The following is a 23919-nucleotide window of genomic DNA, read 5'->3' as shown; positions in this document are numbered from 1 at the left end:
ATAGGGGCTACTGTTTTTCTAAACCTCTGAATGGTTTTTGTTTTGTGATTAGGCATGAAAAGATGGCATGTGACATCAAATCCCTTCTTATGTTCCCATTTTTTTCTTCTTAATTCTGTTTTTTTTTTTTTCATTGTAACTGTGTAGATTCCAACAGTTTGATCTGATTTCTGAATGCCTGTACTGCTCTGCACTGGTGGGCTGTATAATATAATATAATATATATATATATATCTATATCTATATATATAAAAATTTGCAATGGAGAACATTTCTCGGATTCTTGTAACCAAGTTAGCAGAAGATGAATCATCCAACTCTTCAGATAGAGGTGATGAATACCAGGGACATTCTGTTTTCTCACAGACGGAGCACAACATAGTTGCAACTTACTTGATAACAGCAGGTAAACTCATTTTGGATTTTTTTTTTAATAGCTTCATAATTGACTTGTAGGACTGACCTCTAATTTTAAAATAGCAAATACAATGATCTACAAGCTATAGTGCAACTCCACACATATGCATAAACTTGTGTATAGTTGCATTAACTTTGCATGTGTCATTCTTGGGCAGTATACTCAGTAAAAAATTCCATGGCTGACTGACTCACTGAATTATGAAGATAAAAAAGTAAATGTATTGTCGCTGCCCTTTATGTCAAATTATACTTTGAATTGATGGACTGAGTAAAACTGAAGTCCATCTAGGCTGATATGATCATTATGTTTTCTTATGGTTACATTCACTTTGTTTTCAGGAGTTGTAAGTCTGCTTAGCAACATATTGGTGCTAGCCATGTTTGTCAAGTTCAAGGAGCTACGAACAGCAACAAATGTCATCATTATCAATCTTGCTTTCACTGACATTGGCATCAGTGGGATTGGCTATCCTATGTCTGCAGCCTCAGACCTGCATGGCAGCTGGAAGTTTGGGTACACTGGTTGTCAGGTCAGTATAGAGAATATAAACATGAGAGAGACTTTCAAAGTACATTTGACATTGTACAGGTGAAAAAAAAAAGACAACCTGTTTGAGGGGCACCAGAGTGGCACATCCAGTAAAAGCACTCGCAAAGAGTGGAGGATGTGCCTTATAGTCTGGACTTTGCAAGGTCAAGTCCAGGCTATTCCTTTGGGACCAAGGACGGGAGCATACAATGGGCCGAGCACTGCCCAGGGGAGGAAGGGTTGGTAGCAGTGAGCTGAGCTAAACAAAAGAATTGGACACTACTAAGGGAGAAAAAAAAAAACTATATCTTTTTTTTTTTTTAAAGGGACCACCAGAAAGGAAAGCCAGGAGTCAATATAACCTAAAACATGATTGTGAGATACAGCTGGCTTATTAACTTAAGGAAAACTAGTATTTAAATACAATTTTAACAAAAAGTTAAAACCCTAGTAATGTGTTATTTTAGCATAAATAAGTTTAAAAGACCATTAAATAATATATTATTTAAAAAATAAATTAACATGGATATGTAGTTCTACCTCTTGAAAAAATGCTAATACAATCAATTCAGTAGTATAATAAAATAAGTTGCATATACACAACTATTTATCTATTCATTTATTTGCCACCTCTCTAACACTGTGCAATGTATCTACAAACTATTACATAAGGACTGACATAGGCCCCTCATCCCTGGTCCCTTACCAATTGGGAACAATGTTGAGAGGTGTGGCTACAGAATATCAGTTTGTTTTTATATTTTTATTCTCATATTTTATTGTTAACTAAACAGTTTAAGGTTGTGTTTTTAATGTAGTTTTTTAATAACGGTATGTTTGTCTTCCACCAGATATATGCCGCTTTAAATATCTTCTTTGGGATGGCAAGTATTGGACTGCTGACTGTGGTTGCAACGAGGACTGGCGATGAAAATATACGTCTGGACTATATCCATAGGTATATATATATATATATATATATATATATATATATATATATATATATATATATATATACATTTTTGTTTGTATGAATTTAAGTATCTTTGGTATTTTTTTTTATTGTATTTATTAGTGAGGGACAAACATTCAGGCATGGTGAAGTAGAAACTTTTTTCACACAGAAAGTGCATCTCAAGCCATATGCACAAACCAGCAGTCCTGGGCTTTTCTCAGGTTGAGGGTGCTAGGCTGCTTGTGTAGTGGTATGAGGATTCAGACTATAATCCATTGGGGGCTAAATTGAGACCATCTAACTTATTTTACTTGAGACCTGAACTGAGGCCTCTTGAGATACAATTGCTTTATAAAGCTAAGTGGAACTATTTAATAGCAACTTTGTAGGGGTCTGAAATGCCAACTAATGTATTCTGTTTCATGTTTAGAATAATTTTTGTATGTTCTTTTCTATTTCAGTCATCACATTCTGCTGACTTTTTAAAACTCAGAGGTTTGAAGCAACCATGTGGCCTCAAAAGGGCTTTCAAACATAACTTCTCATGTTCAGCTGGTACAGCAGATTGTATCAATTTACCTGTCCCCATGCAAAACTGTGCCCCTAGTGGGTGAAATTAAAACAGCAGTAAGAAATGCCATGAAGAACTTGGGGCCTCATTCACTAAACCTTATTAAAAGTTTAAATAAGGCACGCATTAACACAATCTCTTAATGCGGGCCTTATTTCTTCAAGTGAGCTGGTATTTACTCATTTTAATTTAGGCGTGCTATGGAACTCATTAGCATACCACAGCACATGCCTTATCTGCGTGCACCTTACGGAAATGGAGCAGAGAGCAAGTGGAGGGACTGCCACGGCTGATAGACACAACCTGTGTTTCCATCAAACAAGTTTTTTGTTTTTTTTTTTCCCATCAATGCAGCACATTTCTACCCAGACAGGGCACTTAATTAAAACTTAATAACACATAACCCATGTCAGTCAAATACTCTATAGCTATGGCCAAATTATGAGACATAATTAAAAAAACAAAATGGGAGCAATAATAGTAGTACAGTATTTCATGTTAGATTTTGAAGTGTCACATTTTTACATTTTTGTTAGTTTTTCATTAAGTATATGGAAAACTACAATATGTAATTCAATATGTTAGTGTAACATTATTCGACAGGTTTCATTCGACTTTATGAAACAAAATGTGCAAATTCTATAGGGTGATGCAAAACATTTGGCTTTCTCTGTTTTGAAAATGCCACTTTTCTCTATTTGCAAAGAGTGCCTCCATGATGAGAGAAAAAAAAAAAAAACTTCTGCTGAAAGGAAGCTTTTGTAAGAAGGATCTCGGCTCATAAAACCTGCTTTCCATCTGTGCTACTAAGCATGTGATTTAAGATGCACCTTATGGCTGCCATGGTTTAGTAAATACACTGTGCATACCATTCCCCTCATTAGTGCTATCTTTCCACATCATTTGAGTACATTACAATGTATTAGTCATATTCATCAGATGCTAATCAACCCAACACCTTATTTTGAAGGTGCATGTTTTAGTGTGCACCTTATGCTTTAAGGTGCATCATATCTAAGTTGATGAGTAAGGTATTCAGTAGAGCACACCTTATCTTAGGATAAGGCATGCCTTAAAGCACAAAAGCCTTTAGTAAATGAGGCCCTTAATGTGTTTTTTCTTCTTCCAGTGAGGAAAGTGCGTTGCATGGGAACAGGTTAAAGGTTAGAGAAAGACATGTTAGAGACCCCTTTTAAAGAAGGCTTAAAGAAGAATGTGTTACAAAAAAATACATTAGTCATGATACCCGTGCTATTTCATACCCATACCAAATCTATGCCGTGACAGTCTTTTTAATGCCCCACCTTTTTTTCTGACAGGAAGGAATATGACCAATCGTACATACGCTCTGCTGATCGGGGCTGCCTGGGTCAACGCCCTGTTTTGGTCCACAATGCCTGTCATCGGCTGGGCTAGTTATGCAGCAGATCCGACTGGTGCAACTTGCACAGTAAACTGGAGGAAAAACGATTTGTGAGTGAGCGTTTCCTTTCTTGTGTGGCTTTGACGACACCAATGTAGTGATGATAAAAGACAAAGTGTATGCAGTACTCTATTAACCTTGTCAAGCTGTTATCAAACTGATGCAGTAAAAAGAAAAGAACTCTACTGAGTCTTCATTGGAGTAGTAATCTTATAACTCATGCTCCATTCTAAGTTACTGTACAGTGCATTTGTTATATTTACTAAGGTGTCTGTAGACATATTAAAATCCTTTTTTTAGGGAGTACTCTGTCCTCTAGTACAGTGGTTCCCAACTCGGGTCCTGTGGACCCCATGTGTCTTCCAGTTTACATTCCAGCTGAGGTCTCAGTTACTTAACTAGACCCTTAATTGAACTAATAATGTGCTTAATTAGACCTTTTTAATTGTTTTCAGATTTCAAAGACCAGGGTTGGGAATGACTGCTCTAGAACACAGACCTATTTAACACTATGATGAAGACAACTGTCTACTGCTTAGCAAAAGCACTGGACAGTGTTTCCAACTTTGCCTTCTAACTAGGGAGGCAGCCAAATAGATTCAGAATGCTCAGAAATGGCTGAGAAGTGTTCCAGTTACCAATAAGTCAGTCCAAAGCCAACTATTTAAAAATTCATAAAACATGGCACCTCCTGTGCCCTCTCATTCCTGCTGTAAAGTGTGATTTGCTTCTGTTCCCTTACAGGTCCTTTGTTTCATACACAATGTCTGTGATTTCTGTGAATTTTATAGTGCCATTATCTGTCATGTTCTACTGCTACTACAATGTGTCTCAGACCATGAAAAGATATACCAATAGCAACTGCCTGGAAAACATCGACATGGACTGGTCTGATCAGCTAGACGTGACAAAGGTAACCCTTACAGAAAAGTTTGAAAACTGTCATTGTGATATAATACCTTTGTATTGCCAGACTGCACCGTTATTTTTAATACCAACACAAAGGACTTACTCTGGCAAATTGGTGAGCAATGGTAATTAAATATACTGTACTATGCTTACCATGCTTTCACTTTGCTTCACAAGCTTTTAATATTATTTTACCATGCTGTGCTTTATCATGTTTTACTTTGCCACACAGCGTTGTGTTTTCATCATAAAATTCATTGAACATTAATGGTTGTGTAAAAAGAGAAATTGCTACAGTCAAACCTTGGCTATTTAAGAAGATACAATCCCTATTCTTTAAAATAAGCCTTAGCCTATGTGTTTTAGCCTAAGCACACTTTTTAAAATTATGTTAGATGTGTAAGTTTCGTTTTGATCAATTTTTAAAATCAGTTTAACCAAATTTCCAGTGTCCAATTCAAAGTCTCCTCACCACTGCAACCCATTTAGGAATTTCCACTGTCAATTAATTGCCTCTTCTCACCTGCTGAACCGTAGCAATGGAAGGTAATTCTCTGCCTAGACTTGCCACTAAAGCACGCTAATTTTCCCTCCCAGCCTATGGGAGTGCACATGCCAATGCGGTGCTCTTTTTAGGCCACCAGCCAAGATTCAGTAAGACCAGGATTTGAACCAACTGTCCTCAACATAGTGTTTTTACAGGATAAGTCACTGGGGACTTGTGTGTAATTCTCATTTATTTGTTTTTGCACAGTGTCTGTATGGGGTCTACAATGTATAACCTGTTTCATTATTTTTTTTTTCAGATGTCCATTGTGATGATAGTAATGTTTCTTGTGGCTTGGTTGCCATATTCAGTAGTCTGTCTCTGGGCATCATTTGGAAACCCACAGCAGATTCCAGCCCCCATGGCCATAATTGCTCCCCTGTTTGCCAAATCTTCCACTTTCTATAACCCTTGTATATATGTGATTGCCAATAAGAAGTAAGTTCTTTACACCTTTGGACTATCTAGCATTTTCTTTATCATTTTTGAATAGTAAAATCAGATGTTGAAACTTGTTAATAGTTTGGGTGGTACAGCCTTTAACTAAGGGGCTATATGGTATTTCTGATAATTTGCTGTCCAAAATATTATAACTCTCTTTAAAATATTGTAATATTACTGTTTAGTGCTAAGTGGGCTTGTGCACTCATCTTTCATCTCTGGAGGCCAGGGTTCAATTCCGGTCACAAGTTGTGAAAATGAAAGGACATTTACAATCTCAGTATCAAACCTTTGTGCTTCATTTACTAGCTGGGTAAAGCTTACCTGTATTTCTATATATTTTCACCTTTCCTGACTGTAGTTGACTGAACTTATTTATTAGTTCAGGTTTATGAATTAGCACAGCCAAGTTTGCCCCTAGAGCAGTGTTCTTCACTAATTTTCACTTTGGCCAATAAGATATCAGCGTGAGGGCCTCCCCACCACTTTTTTCACATTTGTGTATTGTCGGGGGCCGCACTAAAGTCCACCAGGGGCCGTCAGTGGCTCGCGGGCCTTGCAATGTGATTTGTGACGGTATTATCTCACGAAAAACACGTGTTTTTTGACATTAAATGTTCTTCTTTACAAAGCAAGTACACATCTTACCTTATCAAAACCATAACTATGTGTTCGAGTACATAAAACAGTAAGATACTGAATTTGTTATTGACTCAAAGTTTTTCTGAAATTTACTGTCTTGACTTTACATGTCAAAAAGAATCTGATCCTTTTGCAAAGTGAACCCTTCGAGCATATCATATATATATATATATATATATATATATATATATATATATATATATATATATTATATATAATAGAATATATAGACTAGATAAAGTGTTGGTTTCGGTTACAACAAATTGTAAAAGAAATGCAAAGTCTAAAGCTTTTCGTTTGAACGTTTTCAAACGACATTTTGAGCAGTCCTCGTTTGCTGTCAAACTCGTCAGGAGATCACTATCAATAACCTGATGCCAATGAGTATCTCTCATTAACACAATAAGAATTAAAAAAAAAAAAAAAAAAAAAAAAGAATCTAAAAGTTATAAAGGTTAATTGAATGTTATGCAATCAGAGAACAAAATGGAAGAATAATCACAGATGAATAGCTAAATATCACTCCAGTACAATTTCAGTACCTTCACAGAAAGTCATCCTGGTCCTGATTGCCCTTGCTGGCAGAATATGCTTTTTGATTAAAAAAAAAAATGATGATGACATTTTCACATCACTTGAAATATTTACATATCTTCCTGTAAAAGAATATAGCCACAAGAGATTTTGTCACAGTTCATGATATTTTACTTTTGGTGGAGAAAAACGAGCCTCCTATGGTTGTAAGTTTTCTGTCCAGCGCTGGAGAGAATAGAAGGTAATGGCATGTCAACAAGCTTGGGTTATTTATCACACTGTTCATGGGCCTATCAAGTTCCTTTCTGATGAAATGTATTAATTGAGAACAGTGTATATCATGGGCAATAATTTGAATGGCAAATGGTGCAGACAGATGGCACTACTTTTAGCAGCACCAGCCCCATCACTGTTCAATGGTGGAAGGTAATCTATTTTTTATTTGTTACTGTATTCCACAATATTCAAATACATGCACACTCTATTCAAATACATACAGTAATAATATGTCTAAATTGTCTTTGGTATACTGTACAAATAGCATCATAGCATCTTCTATAGAACCTTATATAGTACACCGTATCATACAAAAAAAAAAAACTTCAGTTTTGTTGTTAAAACAGATTAGAAAACTCAACATATTTCTTGCAATTTATTTGTAGTTGCTAAAATATAACCCATTGAATTAACTTGGCCTACAACTAGGTTGTATTGTCATTATATTAATAAAAAGTGTACTATAATTGAATATTCAGTATTTCAAGTGCATGATTCATACCCATAAATCATTTTACTGTATTTATTGAATTCTATTCAATAATATGTTTTTATAGAATTATAGTAAAAAATGTTATGTTATGAAGTGCAAGTGATGCACACTCCAGTACACCGATGATGCTCAGATCCTCCTCGCCTTTCCTTCCTTTGAATCCCACATCTCAGAGTGCCTCTCAACTATCTCAACTTGGATGCATGCTCACCACCTCAAACTCAACCTCTCTAAACTTGATCTACTTTCCTTCTGCTTCCTCTCCCTCCCACCTCTAACCTCTCCATCTCAGTATCCTTTCTCTATCACTCCATCATCTTCAGCTAAAAACCTAGGTGCTACTCTTGACCCCTCCCTCTCTGTATTTTCTCAGCAACATCTACCAGATCTGTCCTTTTCTTATCCATCCAACTCTTGTACTCTCCAGACTGGACTACTGTAACTCTCTTCTTGCTGGTCTACCTGCTTCAGCTATCCACCACTTCCAGCTCATTCAAAATGCTGATGCTCGTCTTATATTCTCCCAACCTTGCTACTCTCATGCTACCCCTCTGCTTCACACCCTCCACTGGCTAACTGTCTCTGCTCACAATCAATTCAAGACCCTTGTTCTTGCTTATGGTTCTCCTCACCACTTACCACTCTTACCTTCTCCTCTCCTCCCGTAAGGGTCAACTGGCCATGCCTTCCCCCATTCTCCATCCTCCCATGCCCGCTCCTTCTCTTCCCTAGGCCCTCGGTGGTGGAACCAGCTACCGGAGAAATTCAAGACTCCATCTCTCACCGCCTCCTCAAGACCCACCTGTTCAGACTTGTAGATTTCTTAATCAACCCCTCCTACAGTACACTGGACTTGCCTGACCTATGCACCACATTACTGGATCCTCAGCTATCCTTGCACTATTGCAATGTCATTGTAGCTAGAACTTATTGTAATCCTAACATGTTGCATCCTATTTCATATTGTATTTTGTAGTATTATTTGCACCTACTGTAAACTGTACTGTTTAAATATTAATCTTGCATTGTAACCCTGTACTGCCCTGTAACACCTGTAAGTCGCCTTGGAGAAAGGCGTCTGCCAAATAAACTAATAATAATAATAACAATAATAATAATAATAATGTTTTAATTTTAGGTAGTGTGTAGTGAAGTAGGAAATGTTTATGATCAGGTTTTGCACATTTCACACTTCTGTTTAGCCTCTCGAGATGCTTATAGTTACAATGGCCAAGGTTATTTAAAACACATCCAGTCTGCCATTGTGGATTAATGCACTATTGATGTACTAAGGAGCAGTGGCGTAACTTTGGCTTCAAAAGTGGGGTGGGGCGTGCATAAAGATTATCTGAAATAATAAAATATGTTACAAATAAGTGTAACAAAACATTTCATCCCTTGTATGTCTAATTAAAAGATCCAAAGACATTCCTGCGGCAATCATTCAAAACAATGAATTGTTGGCACAATGTTGTCATGAGTGATGAGTGTGACAGATAGCTTTATTATTCAGTCACTTCTGAGTCATGGGATTACAAAGCCATGGCTTTAGTCTTCGAAGAGCACTGAAGCTCCGTTCAGATCGGAGCCTGGATCCAGTATCAGATCCCTTTAGTATAACCAGTCCCTGCTCAACGCTGTGAGCACTAGAGCAAGTGTGGCATAATGCAGATTTAATGAGTTTATAGTTTATAGTTGTGTTGTTTTTCTATTGCACTTTGATTTTTTTTTTATACTGATATTCTTTTTTAAAGCACGTGTTTAAACTACGTGCCATGTATATTCACTTCTCAATGGTCAGTGTCCCTAGTTAAGGTGTGTGCAGCTCCAGGATCTTATCAACATTATGGATCAGTGGAGCCTGATCCAGATCCGTAGTAAAACACCATCTCATGATCCGGCTCCAGTGAACCAGGATCCAATCCCATAATTCTTACTATTGACTTCTATACTGATTAGTAATTTCCTCATCATTGAAAAAGTGAGCGGGTCATGTGCCCCGTGTAAATTACGCCTATGCTATGATATGCAGTTTTCAATTCATGTGAAATTTATTCAGTAGTTATCTAAAGTTAGCTCACACTGAACATCAGAATAGTGAGCATCACAAAACAATTACTACACACCCACTCTCATAAATTAGATATGTAGATGAACCCGTTTCATATCACCTCTCTTAATAACATACCCCGTTTATTATCACGATTTTTGAAAAAAAAAACACTTGCCATGCACCATAGATACTTTGAGAAATTACCTCTCTTAATATCATCTCACAAACCATCTTATTGTCATGTTTTGTACAGGCTGTCGAATGCTGCGTAACCAGGCTTTACTAAGTAACCACAGGATATAATTAATTTCCTGCGCAACTACCAACCAATAATCATCTTGTCTGATAAACTGACATTTTGTGCAGCCTGTCAAATGCTGTGTGGGCGGTCTTTACGGGATACAGTTCAGTTACAAAACACCAACGTCACCAATAACATACTCTTATACAAATGCACAAGAAAAAAAAAAAAAACACCTTTTTTTTTAGATAATGACAGAAACTGTGTCGTTCCAGTTAATGATACAAACGTATTTGTCCTGTAGTAAACTGTATGCATTTGTTTAAATGCAAAGAACGACTAAATGCACAGTATTAAAACACTGCTCTTCGATTTTTTAGTTCTTTCTTTTTCTCGCGCTCGTAAATGTGCTGTTATAGCCCTTATGAAAAGAAATATATTTTATTTTATATCAATATACTGTCATATATTTCATAATGCATGTGTTGTAATATATTTTGCCATATACAAATTATTTCTGTTTTCATATATTTGTTTTGAAAATATATTATAAAATATGAGGTCATATATGCAAATATATTTTTACATGTATGTTCTTTATATACTGAAAAATATATACTAATAGATAAGCTATTTTGCAGTATATGCAAAATAGTGCTGCACGGCTTTTATCAAGATCTAGGAAGCATGAGCATATATCACCAATCTTGGCATCATTACATTGGCTACTAGTACAATTTAGAATAAACTACATGATCTTGATGCTAACTTTTAAGGCTTTGCATGACCTTGGCTCATCATATGTCAGGGACATGCTTAACCTTTATTTGCCACAGTGGAACCTGCGGTCTGCTAATGACTCTAATCTACTTGTGCCAAAGACAAGGCTGCGCACGATGGGCGACCAGACTTTTTGCTCAATGTCCCCCGGCTTTGGAACACTCGAAGGACTGTGAGACTATTGAGTCTTTTAAATCTGGCCTAAAGACATATTTATCCATTAGCTTTTTTGTAATTGTTCTACATGTATTATTTTTTCTTCCTCTGTTGTTAAGCCCTTTGTGATTCCTGCAATGAAAGGCGCTATAAATAAAAATCATTATTATTATTATTATTATTATTATTATTATTATTATTATTATTATTATTATATATTATGTATTGTTTAAATGCAGATGTATACCGCAGATATACTATACTGGTATATAGGAATATATATATATATATATATATATATATATATATATATATATATATATATATATATATATATATATATACACTGAGTGTACAATGTTGACTCCAGTGCTTCCTACAGTTGTGTCAAGTTGGCTGGTAGTGGATCTCTACTCCGAATAGCTTGTTCCATCTCATCCCACAGATGCTCAATTGGATTGAGATCTGGTGACTGGGCAGGCCATTGCAGTAAACTAAATTCAATGTCATGTTCGTGGAACCATTCCTGGACAATGATAGCCTTGTGGCATTATCCTGCAGAAAAAATCCATTAGCAGATGGATACACTGCTGCCATGAAGGGAGGCATCTGATTGGCAATGATGTTCAGATATCCTGTGGCCCAATATGTGCCATGAAAACACATCCTACACCATCACCACCACCACCAGCCTGCAATGTTGACACGCGGCATGATGGATGCATGTACTCGTGTGGTTTTCGCCATACCCTAGTCCTCCCATCAGCATAAAACAGCAGGAACCAGGATTCGTCAGACAAGTAATGTTTTTCCAATCCTCCAGTGTCCAGTGTTTTCGTTCCTTAGCCCACTGTAACCACAGTTTCTTGTGTTTTGCTGAAATTTAGGTCGTTGGGTGCCATACCCCATTTGTGTCAAGGTATGACGAGTTGTGCATTCTTTTATGGGTCTTTCGGCACCAACATTGTACTGGACTGTCAGTTGATTAACTGTAGCCTGTCTGCTGCTCTGCACGATTCATGTCAGCCTCCTTCGGCATCTTTCGTCAATGAGCTGTTTTCGACCACTGGCCTGCCATTGGCTGGATGTCCTTTGGGTGGTGGACCATCCTTGATACATATGGGAAACTGTTGAGCGTTGAAAACCCAGCAGCGTTGCAGTTCTTGACACACTCAAACCGGCACCCTTGGCACCTAATATCATACCCCGTTCAAAGATACTTACATTTTTTGTCTTGCCCATTTACCCTCTGAATGGCACACAAACACAATCCATGTCTCAATTGTGTCAAAGCTTAAGCAGCCTTCTTTAACCTGTCTCCTCTTCATCTACACTGATTGAAGTGGATTTAACAGGTTACATCAATAAGGGATCATAGCGTTCACCTGGATTCACCTCGTCAGTCTATTTCATGGAAAGAAGTACGAGAAATTATATTGAATTCCAATTCCGATTGCGATTTAAATTCTTCTACTGAATCAGGTGTCAGTGAGTGTGTCAGTGAAGAATATTTATATTCAACATCAAGTTACAGGTGTCCAGAAAAGACTTAGTTTTGTCGATTGTGCAACAAAATCTCTCAAGTGGTACAAACTGTTATTGTTTTAGGATTTATTTTGTGTTAGCTCCCATATTCCACAGTATAAATATGCATATTTCCACCAACGACATCAATATCTATATTATCTTTGATTTCGTGTTTGTTTTTCTTTGGTATACATCAGGGGGTCCAACCACCAGGAGTGGTAGGGCCAACTTTGGCCATCCTGGAATTAATATTTAATAGTGTTTGTGTAGTTCAATGGCTGTCCAGTTTCCAGTCTTTTTGACTGATCATTTTTGTCTAACCCTCACAGGGTGGATTCAGTAGTCTGTGGTGTTGACATGTCATAGTGCCACTATCTAAACAAACTCACAAAACACTTTTGATACTGGAAACATTTGATAATCAGCCATCATGTAATCATTGTTTTGACACACACACACACACACACACACACACAGTATAGTATTAGTGTTGCCATGAATATTGCATTCAGCAACATTATTAGCCAAGCACAGGTATAATGAGACTCACCATCTTTGAATGCACTAAATGGATAGGCATATTCAGTTCAGCTTTGAAAGTAATAGTTCAATCATATTTTGATAAAGTAAGAATTGGTGAAAGTGTTCAAACTATAAATGCTTTCCACTGCAACTTTTCTCATGTTATTATAGTAGTCCTACTTTTTGATATACAGAAAATGTATTTATGGTTATGATAGATGCTGAAATATGTACTATCAGTACAATGTTGGGTAACGTGCAGCAAATGCAACAACGATACTTGATACAGTATGTTCCCATATCACTTTTTATTAGCTAGGCCTACTTGCAATGTGGTATACAGTAGGGTTAATTCTGAAGGTTACATTACCTGGAGAGCTCTGTTAATCTCCCCTAATATCCCTAATCTTCCATTAGCAGCCTGATGTTGGAATACCACGAAGCAGACAACACATGGACTCCTGAGGAATAGAATTTTTTCCTTCAGTCCTGTTTTGCAGTGTTTGTCATGTATCTGCTTATTTATATTGATATACTGCTGTGATATTTAACAATTGTGCACCCATTTTGCCCTTCTCAGTGTACATGCATATACCATGGCAGGAGTGATGGGACAGGCACCAGGTATGCTGTTTTGTTATTTTTATTCAGCTTTTAAAAAAAAAAAAAAATGAAAGAATGAAATAATGTTTGAATGTAGGTGCTTTTATTTTGTATGGATCATGCTTTTTAATAGTTATTCAGAAATTGTATGATAGATCAGCAAAATGCTAGCTTCAGTTATTCATATTCATAATTATAACCTAAACATTTAGTCATATTTGGCTTGGGCAACCTTTATTCTTGTGGTATAAAAATTATTAATAATTGTATAATTGTTTGTAGGGGAATCCTGCATAAGAATTAAAGCCATTTATATTTACATGTGATTTTTTAATTATTTTTTTTTGTGGCAGATCTGTGCTGACCCAGATATGTCTGGCATCCCAGTCAATGTTTCTGTGGACAATGTTAAGCTCCGAGTGGAAAAAACAGTGGTAAGAAGAGTAATATTAGGTAGGTAAAATAACATTTTTAAAGACCTTTTGTCCATTATATATATATATATATATATATATATATATATATATATATATATATATATATATATATATATATAATATATCAGAATTTTTTTTTTTTTTTTGTTTTTTTTTATTTCAATGTGAGAACATGAATCTGGAACACTATCTGGGTAACTACTATCACTTTTTAACAGTGAGCATACTTTTCTAGGCCCCATAAATGACTTTTTTGTGTGCCAGTAGCTTAGAGAGTATAAAAACCATTGTATTTCTCTTGATCAGGAAGCCAATTAGCAGTTTCATTGCTCCCATTTTTCTGCAGGTTTAATGAATGTTGCACAGTTTCATAACATTTCCACATTGCCAATGATCATTGTCCTGCTGAAAGGTAAATTTTTCGCCCCATTTTTAAGTTTTTAGCAGACTGAAACAGGTTTTCCTCTAGTATTTGACTATACTTTGTTCCATCCATTTTTCCTACAATCCTAACAAGCTTTCCAGTCCCTGCTGAGGAGAAGCATCCCCATAGCATGATGCTGCCACCACCATGCTTTACTGTAAGGATGGTGTTGACTTGGCATTTAGACCAAAATGTTCCAATTTGGTCTCATCTGACTACAACAAATGTTTTGAGATGGCTTATTTTTTAGTAATGGCTTCCTTCTTGCCACCCTGCCATACAGGCTACTTTTGTGAAGTGTTCTGGATAGTGTTGACTGATGCACATTTTCTCCCATCTCAGCCATTGAACTCTGTAGCTCTTTCAAAGTTGTCATTGGCCTCACAGTGGCATCACTCACCAGTTTGGCTGCTCAGTTTGGAGGGACGGCCTGATCTTGGCAGTGTCTGGGTGGTACAATGCACCTTCCATTTCTTGATGATTGAGTAGACTGTGCTCACAAGGATATTCAGAGACTTCAATATTTTTTTGTACCCTTCTCCTGATCTGTGCTTTTCAATGACTTTATCCCTGACTTGCTTTGAAAGCTTCTTGGTCTTCATGGTTGAGTCTTTGCTTGAAATGCACTACCTGACCAAGGAACCTCACAGAGATGGGTGTTTTTATTCTGAAATCATGAGAACCACTAATATTGCACACAGACAGAGACCATTTAACTAATTGTGTGGCTTGTTAAGGTCATATTGTGCACCTGAATTAATTTAGATTTGCCACAGCAAAGGATTTGAATACTTATGCAATCATGACTTTTCAATTTTTATTTCGTATTAATTATCTATTTATGTCTTTCTTTATGTTTTTGCTTTGAATGTGTGGAGTAAGTTGTGTATATAACACATATTAATTCCTACTTCAAAATGTCATGACTGCAAGCTTTAAAGCAACAAAATGTGAAAACTGTGAGAGGGTCTGAATACTTTTGCAAGGCACTGTATATACCTATAGAAAGTCTACACCCCCTTGAACTTTTTTCACATTTTGTTGTGTCAGTGCCTCAGAGTTTCATACATTTAAATGAGGATTTTTTCACTTATCTACACACCATACTCCACGCTGTTAAGGGGAAAAAAGTTTTTATTGAGAAAAAGATTATATATTAAAAATACAAAACTGAAAGATCATAATTGGAAAAGTCTCCACCCCCCTGAGTTAATACTTGGTGGAAGCACCTTTGGCAGCAATTACAGCTGTGAATCTGTTGGGATAGGTCTCTACCAACTTTGCACACCTAGATTTGACAATATTTGACCATTCTTCTTTACAAAAGTGTTCAAGCCCTGTCAAGTTCCTTGGGGAGCGTTGATGGACAGCAATCTTCAAGTCACGCCACAAATTTTCGATTGGATTTAGGTCTGGACTTTGACTGGGCCACTCAAGGACATTTACCTTTTTGTTCCTTTGTCACTCTAGTGTAGATTTGGCTGTGTGCTTTGGGTCGTTATCATGTTGAAAGGTGAACTTCCATCCCAGTTTCAGCTTTCTTGCAGAGGGCAACAGGTTTTCCTCAAGGACTTTTCTGTACTTTGCTCAATTCATTTTCCCTTCTATCCTGACAAGTGCCCCAGTCCCTGCCGATGAGAAACATCCCCATAGCATGATGCTGCCACTACCATGCTTCACAGTAGGGATGGTATTCTTTGGGTAATGCGCTGTGTTGGGTTTGTGCCAAACCTAATGCTTTGAATTTGGCCAAAAAGTTCCATTTTAGTTTCATCAGACCACAAAACCTTTTGCCACATGGCTACAGAAGAGTATTTTTTGCATACTTCAAATGGAATTCAAGGTGGGCTTTCTTGAGTAAAATACAGGCCAGATTTGTGGAGTGCTTGGGATATTGTTGTCACATGCACACGTTGACCAGTCTGTAGCTCTTGCCAAGTTGCCATTGGCCTCTTGGTAGCCTCTCTGATCAGTCTCCTTCTTGCTCATTCATCCAGTTTGAGGATGTGTGCAATTGGCATGCTGACTGCAGGAATGTCCACCAGAGGTGTTGCTAGAGAATTGAATGTTCATTTCTCTACCATAAGCCGCCTCCAACGTCATTTTAGAGAACTTGGCAGTTCGTCCAACCAGCCTAACAACCACAGACCACGTGTTACCACGCTAGCCCAGGACCTCCACATCTGGCTTCTTCACCTGCGGGATCGTCTGAGACTAGCCACTCAGACAGCTGATGAAGATGAAGATGAAACTGTGGTTTTGCACAACAGAAGAATTTCGGCACAAACTGTCAGAAACAGTCTGAGTGAAGCTCATCTGCGTGCTTGTCATCCTCACCAGGGTCTTGACCTGACTGCAGTTTGGCATTGTAACCGACTTCAGTGGGCAAATACTCACCTTCAATGGCCATTGGCATGCTGGAGAAGTGTGCTTTTCACAGACGAATCCCGGTTTCAACTGTACCGGGCAGATGGCAGACAGCGTGTATGGCGTTGTGTGGGCGAGCGGTTTTCTGATGTCAACATTATGGACAGAGTGCCCCATGATGGCGTTGGGGTTATGGTATGGGCAGGCATAAGCTACGGACAATGAACACAATTGCATTTTATCGATGGCAATTTGAATGCACAGAGATACCGTGTCGAGATCCTGAGGCCCATTGTCGTGCCATTCATCCGCCGCCATCACCTCATGTTTCAGCATGATAATGCACGGCCCCATATCACAAGGATCTGTACACAATTCCTGGAAGCTGAAAATGTCCCAATTCTTCCATGGCCTGCATACTCACCAGGCATGTCACCCACTGAACATGTTTGGGATGCTCTGGATCGACGTGTACGACAGCGTGTTCCAGTTCCTGCCAATATCCAGCAACTTCGCACAGCCATTGAAGAGGAGTGGGACAACATTCCACAGGCCACAATCAGCAGCCTGATCAACTCTATGCGAAGGAGATGTGTGCAACTTTGAGGCAAATGGTGGTCACACCAGATACTGACTGGTTTTCTGATCCACGCCCCTACCCTTTTTTTTTTAAGGTATCTGTGACCAACAGATGCATATCTGTATTCCCAGTCATGTGAAATCCATAGATTAGGGCCTAATGAATTTATTTCAATTGACTGATTTCCTTATATGAACTGTAACTCAGTAAAATCTTTGAAATTGTTGCATGTTGCGTTTATATTTTTGTTCAGTGTGTGTGTGTGTGTGTGTTTATATATATAATATATATATATAATATATATATATATATATATATATATATATATATAATATAATGAATAATATATATATTCATTACAAGTTACTTTATGAATGAATTGGCAAAAATTTCTCATTGCGTTTTTTGCAATTACTTACTTGTAAAACTTCAATTAAACACCTCTGCTGTTTATTTACAATATTAATCTATCAGACCCCTACATATTGGAGACCTCTGCGGCGAATATTTGAGACTGGCATTTATATTAGATCACAAACTTCACATGCTTCATGCGATCACTGAGAAGTCGCTAACACTCAAACTTCTAGCAACATCGTAACTCAATTGAAACATTCCAGAAACTTTGTTAAACTGTTGTATGTCAGTGGGAACTAAGTAACAGTTTTGTTTTACAACAAAATTACATTGTATTGTACACCTTCAAGTATAAAGTCTTTTTATATGCCCTGGTTAACAAGGACACGTTAAGCAAAACATTGGAAAATGAACAAGAAGTACAAATTTGTGTTTAAAAACAGAATTAGATCTACCATTAATAATAATAATAATAATAATAATAATAATAATAATAATAAATAATAATAATAATAATAATAATAATAATAATAGCTCCACTAATGAATGGCCATAATAGACAGCCCTGTAGATATCATAATAATAATAATAATAATAATAATAATAATAATAATAATAATAAATAATAATACAAACTTCTAAAATGTTTTTTAAAATGAACAATAAAAGCAATAAGTATAATTATCAAAAATAATGTATTGTTTAATCTCAAACTTGTACATTGTTAATACAACAAAACACGTTAAAATACACCAAGAGGTTTGTATCTGGCCTACTTTCAGCACGCTTAAAATTATCAAAACTTTTAATAACTGCATTAAACAAATATGCGTTACATTTAGACCTACCTTAAATTAAGTTTTCTATTATTATATTTATTATATTATTATTATTATTATTATTATTATTATTATTTATTAATCCTGAGAGTCACTTTCATCGCTGTCAGTTATTAGCATTACGCTCAAGCACCCCCCCCCCCATCTGCCACAGCTTATATGACAATGATAGAGACCCACCGTTTATTTACAATATTTGCCAGCAGACCCAGCAATTATTTGAAGTTTTTCAGTAAATATTGTTTTATACAATTGCTTGTCAAATCAATAATATAGGCTAGATCAGCCAAGAGTTACGCTAGCAAAGTAACATAAAGACACTCTGGCTGGTCTACTCATGTCAAAGCACATACAAAGAAAAGGGACAGTAAGTGAAATCTGTGGAAGTGTAATTGGAAGTTGCTTACTCTTGTTGTTTCTATTCACTTTCCTTAATTGTCTGCTTCAGTCATTACATCCTTTTTGACTTCTTAAAACTCTCAGATATGCTTTATCTCCAGGTACATCTGGCACACCAGAGTGTAACCACGACACTGTCCCTCAGCAACACTGCCTCTAGTGGATATCAGAAATACCTCATTCTACAGTACGTGATAATACTTACTGATGTATTGCTGCTGTCCACTAGAACAGTGTTCCTGGAAGCACACCATGTCTGCTGGTTTTCATTTCAACGCAACCCTCAATTGCTTAATTGAACCATATCAACAAACAAAGAGCGAAAATAACGGGGAAAAGCCCAGTTAATCACTTTATTAGTTCAGTGAAGGGTTCAATTAAGAAAATGAGCATGGCGTCGGAACAAAAGCCAGCAGACATGGTGTGCCGCCAGGAGCAGGGTTGGGAAACATTGCACTAGAAGCAGTGTTACAGGGGTGCAGATTAATGGTTAACTCTGATGTACCAGATCTATTAAACTAGAGGGTTAAGTTATTTTGGAGTTACACTGGTGATTCAAAAGTTTAAATGTAGTGGATTTAAGAAGTACATCAGTAGGAAATAAGCATATTAATGGTTACTCTCTGATGCACACAATGTAAATAGAGATGCAATTAGCAACAACATTGATGATGTTCTGTGTGACATGGACATCTGTTGCCATTTTAAAATGTTTTGGTGCAGGAAACTACCAGTATAAGTCTTAATAATTACATTGTCAGTATAATGGTGATCACTTACAAGTACCCCTACCTGTTGAACGTTTATTTCAATGTAGCTGAACTTCAATGAATTGGTAATTGAATATCATTTATGTCATGCAAAATAAAGCTTTACCTAATACCGCTAATCTTAATAGGAAATACGTTTACAAAATTAATTTTACAACCTTACCATTTGCTTTAGATAAATTCATTTTTATGGAATACCAAATATTATTTCTCATCAAAGATCCACTTATCGTAACATTTCTCATGTAAGGCTGCCAGGAACATAAGATTGTACAGTATGTCAAATTAAAATCCATCTAAACGCAATAAACATTCACAACTGCTGTTTGCCTCTAGGTTTGCAAGACAACCCATGGTTTTGTGACAGTAGAATATCAAAGCTGATAGAACTCTCTAAGACTTTTGAGATAGCTATTGTGCTTCTGGATCCCCTTCTGATGTGCAGCGGCCCTGAGAACCTGGCAGGAGTTCTCTTCCAGAGAGCTGAACTGGAACAGTGCCTAAAACCTTCAGTGATGACCTCAGCGACAAAGATTACCTCACCACTGGGGAGTAATGTTCTGCTTCGCTGTGATGCTACAGGGTATCCTACACCCATTCTGATCTGGACCAAATCTGATGGCTCTTCAGTGAACAACACAGGTAATATTTAAATGTGTACAGACTTTATTTGTTTCTTTATTTATGTCACAAATACACTCATTACTTTGGTCTCCTGAGCTTTTTTGGTTGTTTTCATCTGTGATCCTGTAGATACATAATCCATAATTATTAAGCACTAAGTTGAGTTACACTAAGAATAGCTACACCACAATTAAATAACTAGTATTATGTTTGTCAGCAGATTAAAACTTATAAATACTAAAAGAAACTTAAAAAATATAATCGAAAACAACTGCTAAATGCCAAAAACATTAATTATATTCAACATGTTTTTGTTTGTTTTGTTATATTGTTGTGTATAAAGAGCCTTGGGGTAAACATGCCTTTGAGACACATATTTCTTCTGTTGCCAAATCCTCTTTTTTCCATTTACGGAAGATTGCCAAAGTTCGACGTTTTCTTTCTCTCACTGATGCTGAGGTTTTGACCCATGCATTTGTAGCCTCTAGGTTTGACTATTGTAACTCACTATTTGCAGGCCTTTCATCCAAAGCAACTGATAGATTACAAATAGTTCAGAACACAGCTGTCAGAATCTTGACTGGTACAAAAAAAAAAAAATTACACCAGTCCTGGCTAAACTTCATTGTATCCTATCAAGTATCGAATCTCTTTTAAACTACTTCTACTGAATTACTTTGTGCTTACCAGCCAGTTCGTACTCGCAGATCCTCCCAGGCTGGCCTGGTGGTTGTTCCTGATGTGAAAAAGGTTGGTCTCAGTGGTCGTTCCTTTAGCCACGTGGTTCCTGTGCTATGGAATGACCTCCCCGTTGACACCAGGAACTGCTAGTCAGTTGATAAGTCTGAAGACATCTGTTTTGTCTTGCATTTGGTTAAGGCCCTTGAAGCTTTTATAGCCAAATCTGGTTTTTGTGTTTATGTCCTGATTTTATGATTGGTTTGTTTATTTCTCTCTCTCTCTCTCTCTCTCTCTCTCTCTCTCTCTCTCTCTCTCTCTCTCTCTCTCTCTCTCTCTCTCTCTCTCTCTCTATATATATATATATATATATATATATATATATATATATATATATATATATAGCCACTGAATCATTGTGTGACCCTGAGCAAGCCACTTATGCTCTTGACCTACTTGTCTCCACTGAGAGGGTACGTCAATCAAGTGTGTGGATCAGAACACACCCTATTTCGTGTAAAGCCACCAGGTGATTGGTTTCCACGATATATTTCTATATAATATATAAATGTGTAAAGTACACATGATGTGTATTCGGTCTGAACATAAGCCGACTATATATATATATATATATATATATATATATATATATATATATATATATATATATATATATATATATATATATATATATATATAGAGAGAGAGAGAGAGAGAGAGAGAGAGAGAGAGAGAGAGAGAGAGAGAGAGAGAGAGAGAGAGAGAGAGAGATTGTTGTTGTTATGTAAGGATAGCATAGCCATGAATGTCACGATATCTTGTATAGTCTTATTATTTAAATACTTTTTGAAAATAGAAAGGGTATTTTCATCTGCACACAATTCTCAATCACTCATTTGTTACGCATTTAATACTGTATTGTTAATATCTGCACATATCATGCGCCTCTATTGTGTCACTCCCTGTAACTACAAGTGCAGAGATTTCCTTTAAACCTATTTTAAACTACAAAGCCACCCCTACCTTAGTGTTACACATTTCAACTGGGGGGCTTAGAAGACTGTAAAATAAATGTATATACAGTAAGAAAGTTAATTAAAACAGACTATTTTTTTGATCACTCATATTGTTTTAATATTAAACCTCTCTTGTTTCCCTTTTTACAGTAGTGCAAGAGTCTCCAGGAGAAGGAAACCAGTGATCTATTATAAGCTTGAATGGGATTTTATACAAGGATGCTGGTGAATACCGATGTAAAGCTAAAAACCTTGCTGGAATGTCAGAAGCTTCCATCACTCTGACTGTGGTTGGAGTCATCACTACGACAACGTCTCCTCTGAGGTTCTCAAAGCGATTGAGCGCAGAACAGAGTGTCACCACTCCGGTGAAAATAGAACCTATTACTGAAGGGTTAACGACCCTATCTCCTACAACTCTAGCTACCACCACACTTAGTAGTGTTCTGAAGAAAAATCATGTACAAACTAACCAAACTAACCCTGTTGCTGAGGGGAAAAGGTCCACAAAGTCACAACCAGCTGTCAACAACCAAAAGCCACAACAGGAAGATGGAAACACAACAACCTCAGCCATAATCCAAAAGATCACCATCACAGACCTGCAAGTTGTGGATCAAACTGAGCAGAGTGATATACTGAGCGAACGGTGTAAGAGAGAAGCAAATGATTAACACAGACACAGGGAAAAGCAAAATCTCCATTGATGGATTAATTCCAAGCACTAAATGCACAGCATGTGCGAGTCCAAAAGGAAGTCAAACTAAGAAGGACCAATGTATTGTTTTCTCCACATTAGACGTTGTGACGGAAGACCCTCAGGCACACATTCTGATTTTTGCTGGCGGCATCACCTGTGCCATTGCGCTGCCTCTCGTCATTGTATTGCTTTATAAAGTTTTGAAACTGTACTGTAAAAAGAGTGCTTCTGGGGGTGATGAGATTTCCAAAGAGACATATGTAAAATTTGAGACATTGTCACTGAAGCAGAAAACCATAGGCACTAATGAGGACCTGTGGGCTCGCAGAAACACTTCCGAATCGGAGAGAATGCTCCTTTGTTCCAGGTCCAGCACTGACTCCCAGATGACCTTTAAAAGTGACAGTTCCTGATCAGAATACTTGTGCTAGTTTCTGCTGTATGTGCAGTGTTTAACAAAGGAAGAAGTGGGGTGAATTTTAATCATGCTATAATGCATATCAGACTGCCATGTAAGAGTGACGTCACACTGTGGACAAAGCTTACAAGCTGGAAATGTGTTGTCATGAACTAATGTATATGTTTAATGAACATTTGTTTTCCAAAATCTGTGAATCTATGCATTTTTCTTACCCAATGTGATTAGAATATGATTGTAATGTTGGATTTGTCTGTGATACAGCCTTAAATAATTAATTTCAGTCAAACTTGTTCTTGCACCTAAAACAGAAGTGAACATTGTGACAGTACAGTAGATAAGAGTATTGTAAATGCCTGCACAAAGAAAGGTATTGTGTCTAACTAGTGTTTCACCCAGGTATTTTACAGAAGATTAATTTGTAAGTAAGCTAACACTTGATTGATTTCAAAGATAACTTGTGGTTGTTTGGCCTAGAGATGTTAAGCAACATATAAAGATCTCTTAACCACATATTGCCTTTACTGAGTACCACAACATTTTCAATGTGGTTTTTGTAACCAGTGGTTTATAAACCATTTATCTAAACCTGAACTGAACCTCAGTTTAGCTGGAGGGCTGTGCTGTGATATTTTGTTTAAGTAACAGTTCTCCACTTATACCAACCTATGTGGGAGTCATGTGCCTG

The 23919-nt window shown here is 37.0% G+C and overlaps 1 protein-coding gene and 1 pseudogene across 1 annotated transcript; both read left to right on the top strand.

The window, feature by feature from the left end:
• Nucleotides 1–215: 215 nt before the first annotated feature.
• Nucleotides 216–13491, top strand: rrh (retinal pigment epithelium-derived rhodopsin homolog). The gene is made up of 7 exons (XM_041269824.1): nt 216–406; nt 760–950; nt 1801–1907; nt 3730–3948; nt 4643–4811; nt 5614–5792; nt 13437–13491. Exons 1-7 carry the CDS (start codon nt 262–264, stop codon nt 13489–13491), a joined length of 1065 nt encoding a protein of 354 aa, XP_041125758.1. The 5' UTR covers nt 216–261.
• A 36-nt stretch (nt 13492–13527) lies between these two features.
• LOC121326502 lies at nt 13528–23317 on the top strand (annotated as a pseudogene).
• The last annotated feature ends 602 nt before the right edge of the window (nt 23318–23919 follow it).

This window comes from Polyodon spathula, chromosome 2 (assembly GCF_017654505.1).
Source record: "Polyodon spathula isolate WHYD16114869_AA chromosome 2, ASM1765450v1, whole genome shotgun sequence".
NCBI classification, from domain to species: Eukaryota; Metazoa; Chordata; class Actinopteri; order Acipenseriformes; family Polyodontidae; genus Polyodon; species Polyodon spathula.
The sequence above is the reverse complement of the archived record's forward strand: the minus strand, read 5'-3'. Positions and strand labels throughout refer to the sequence as shown.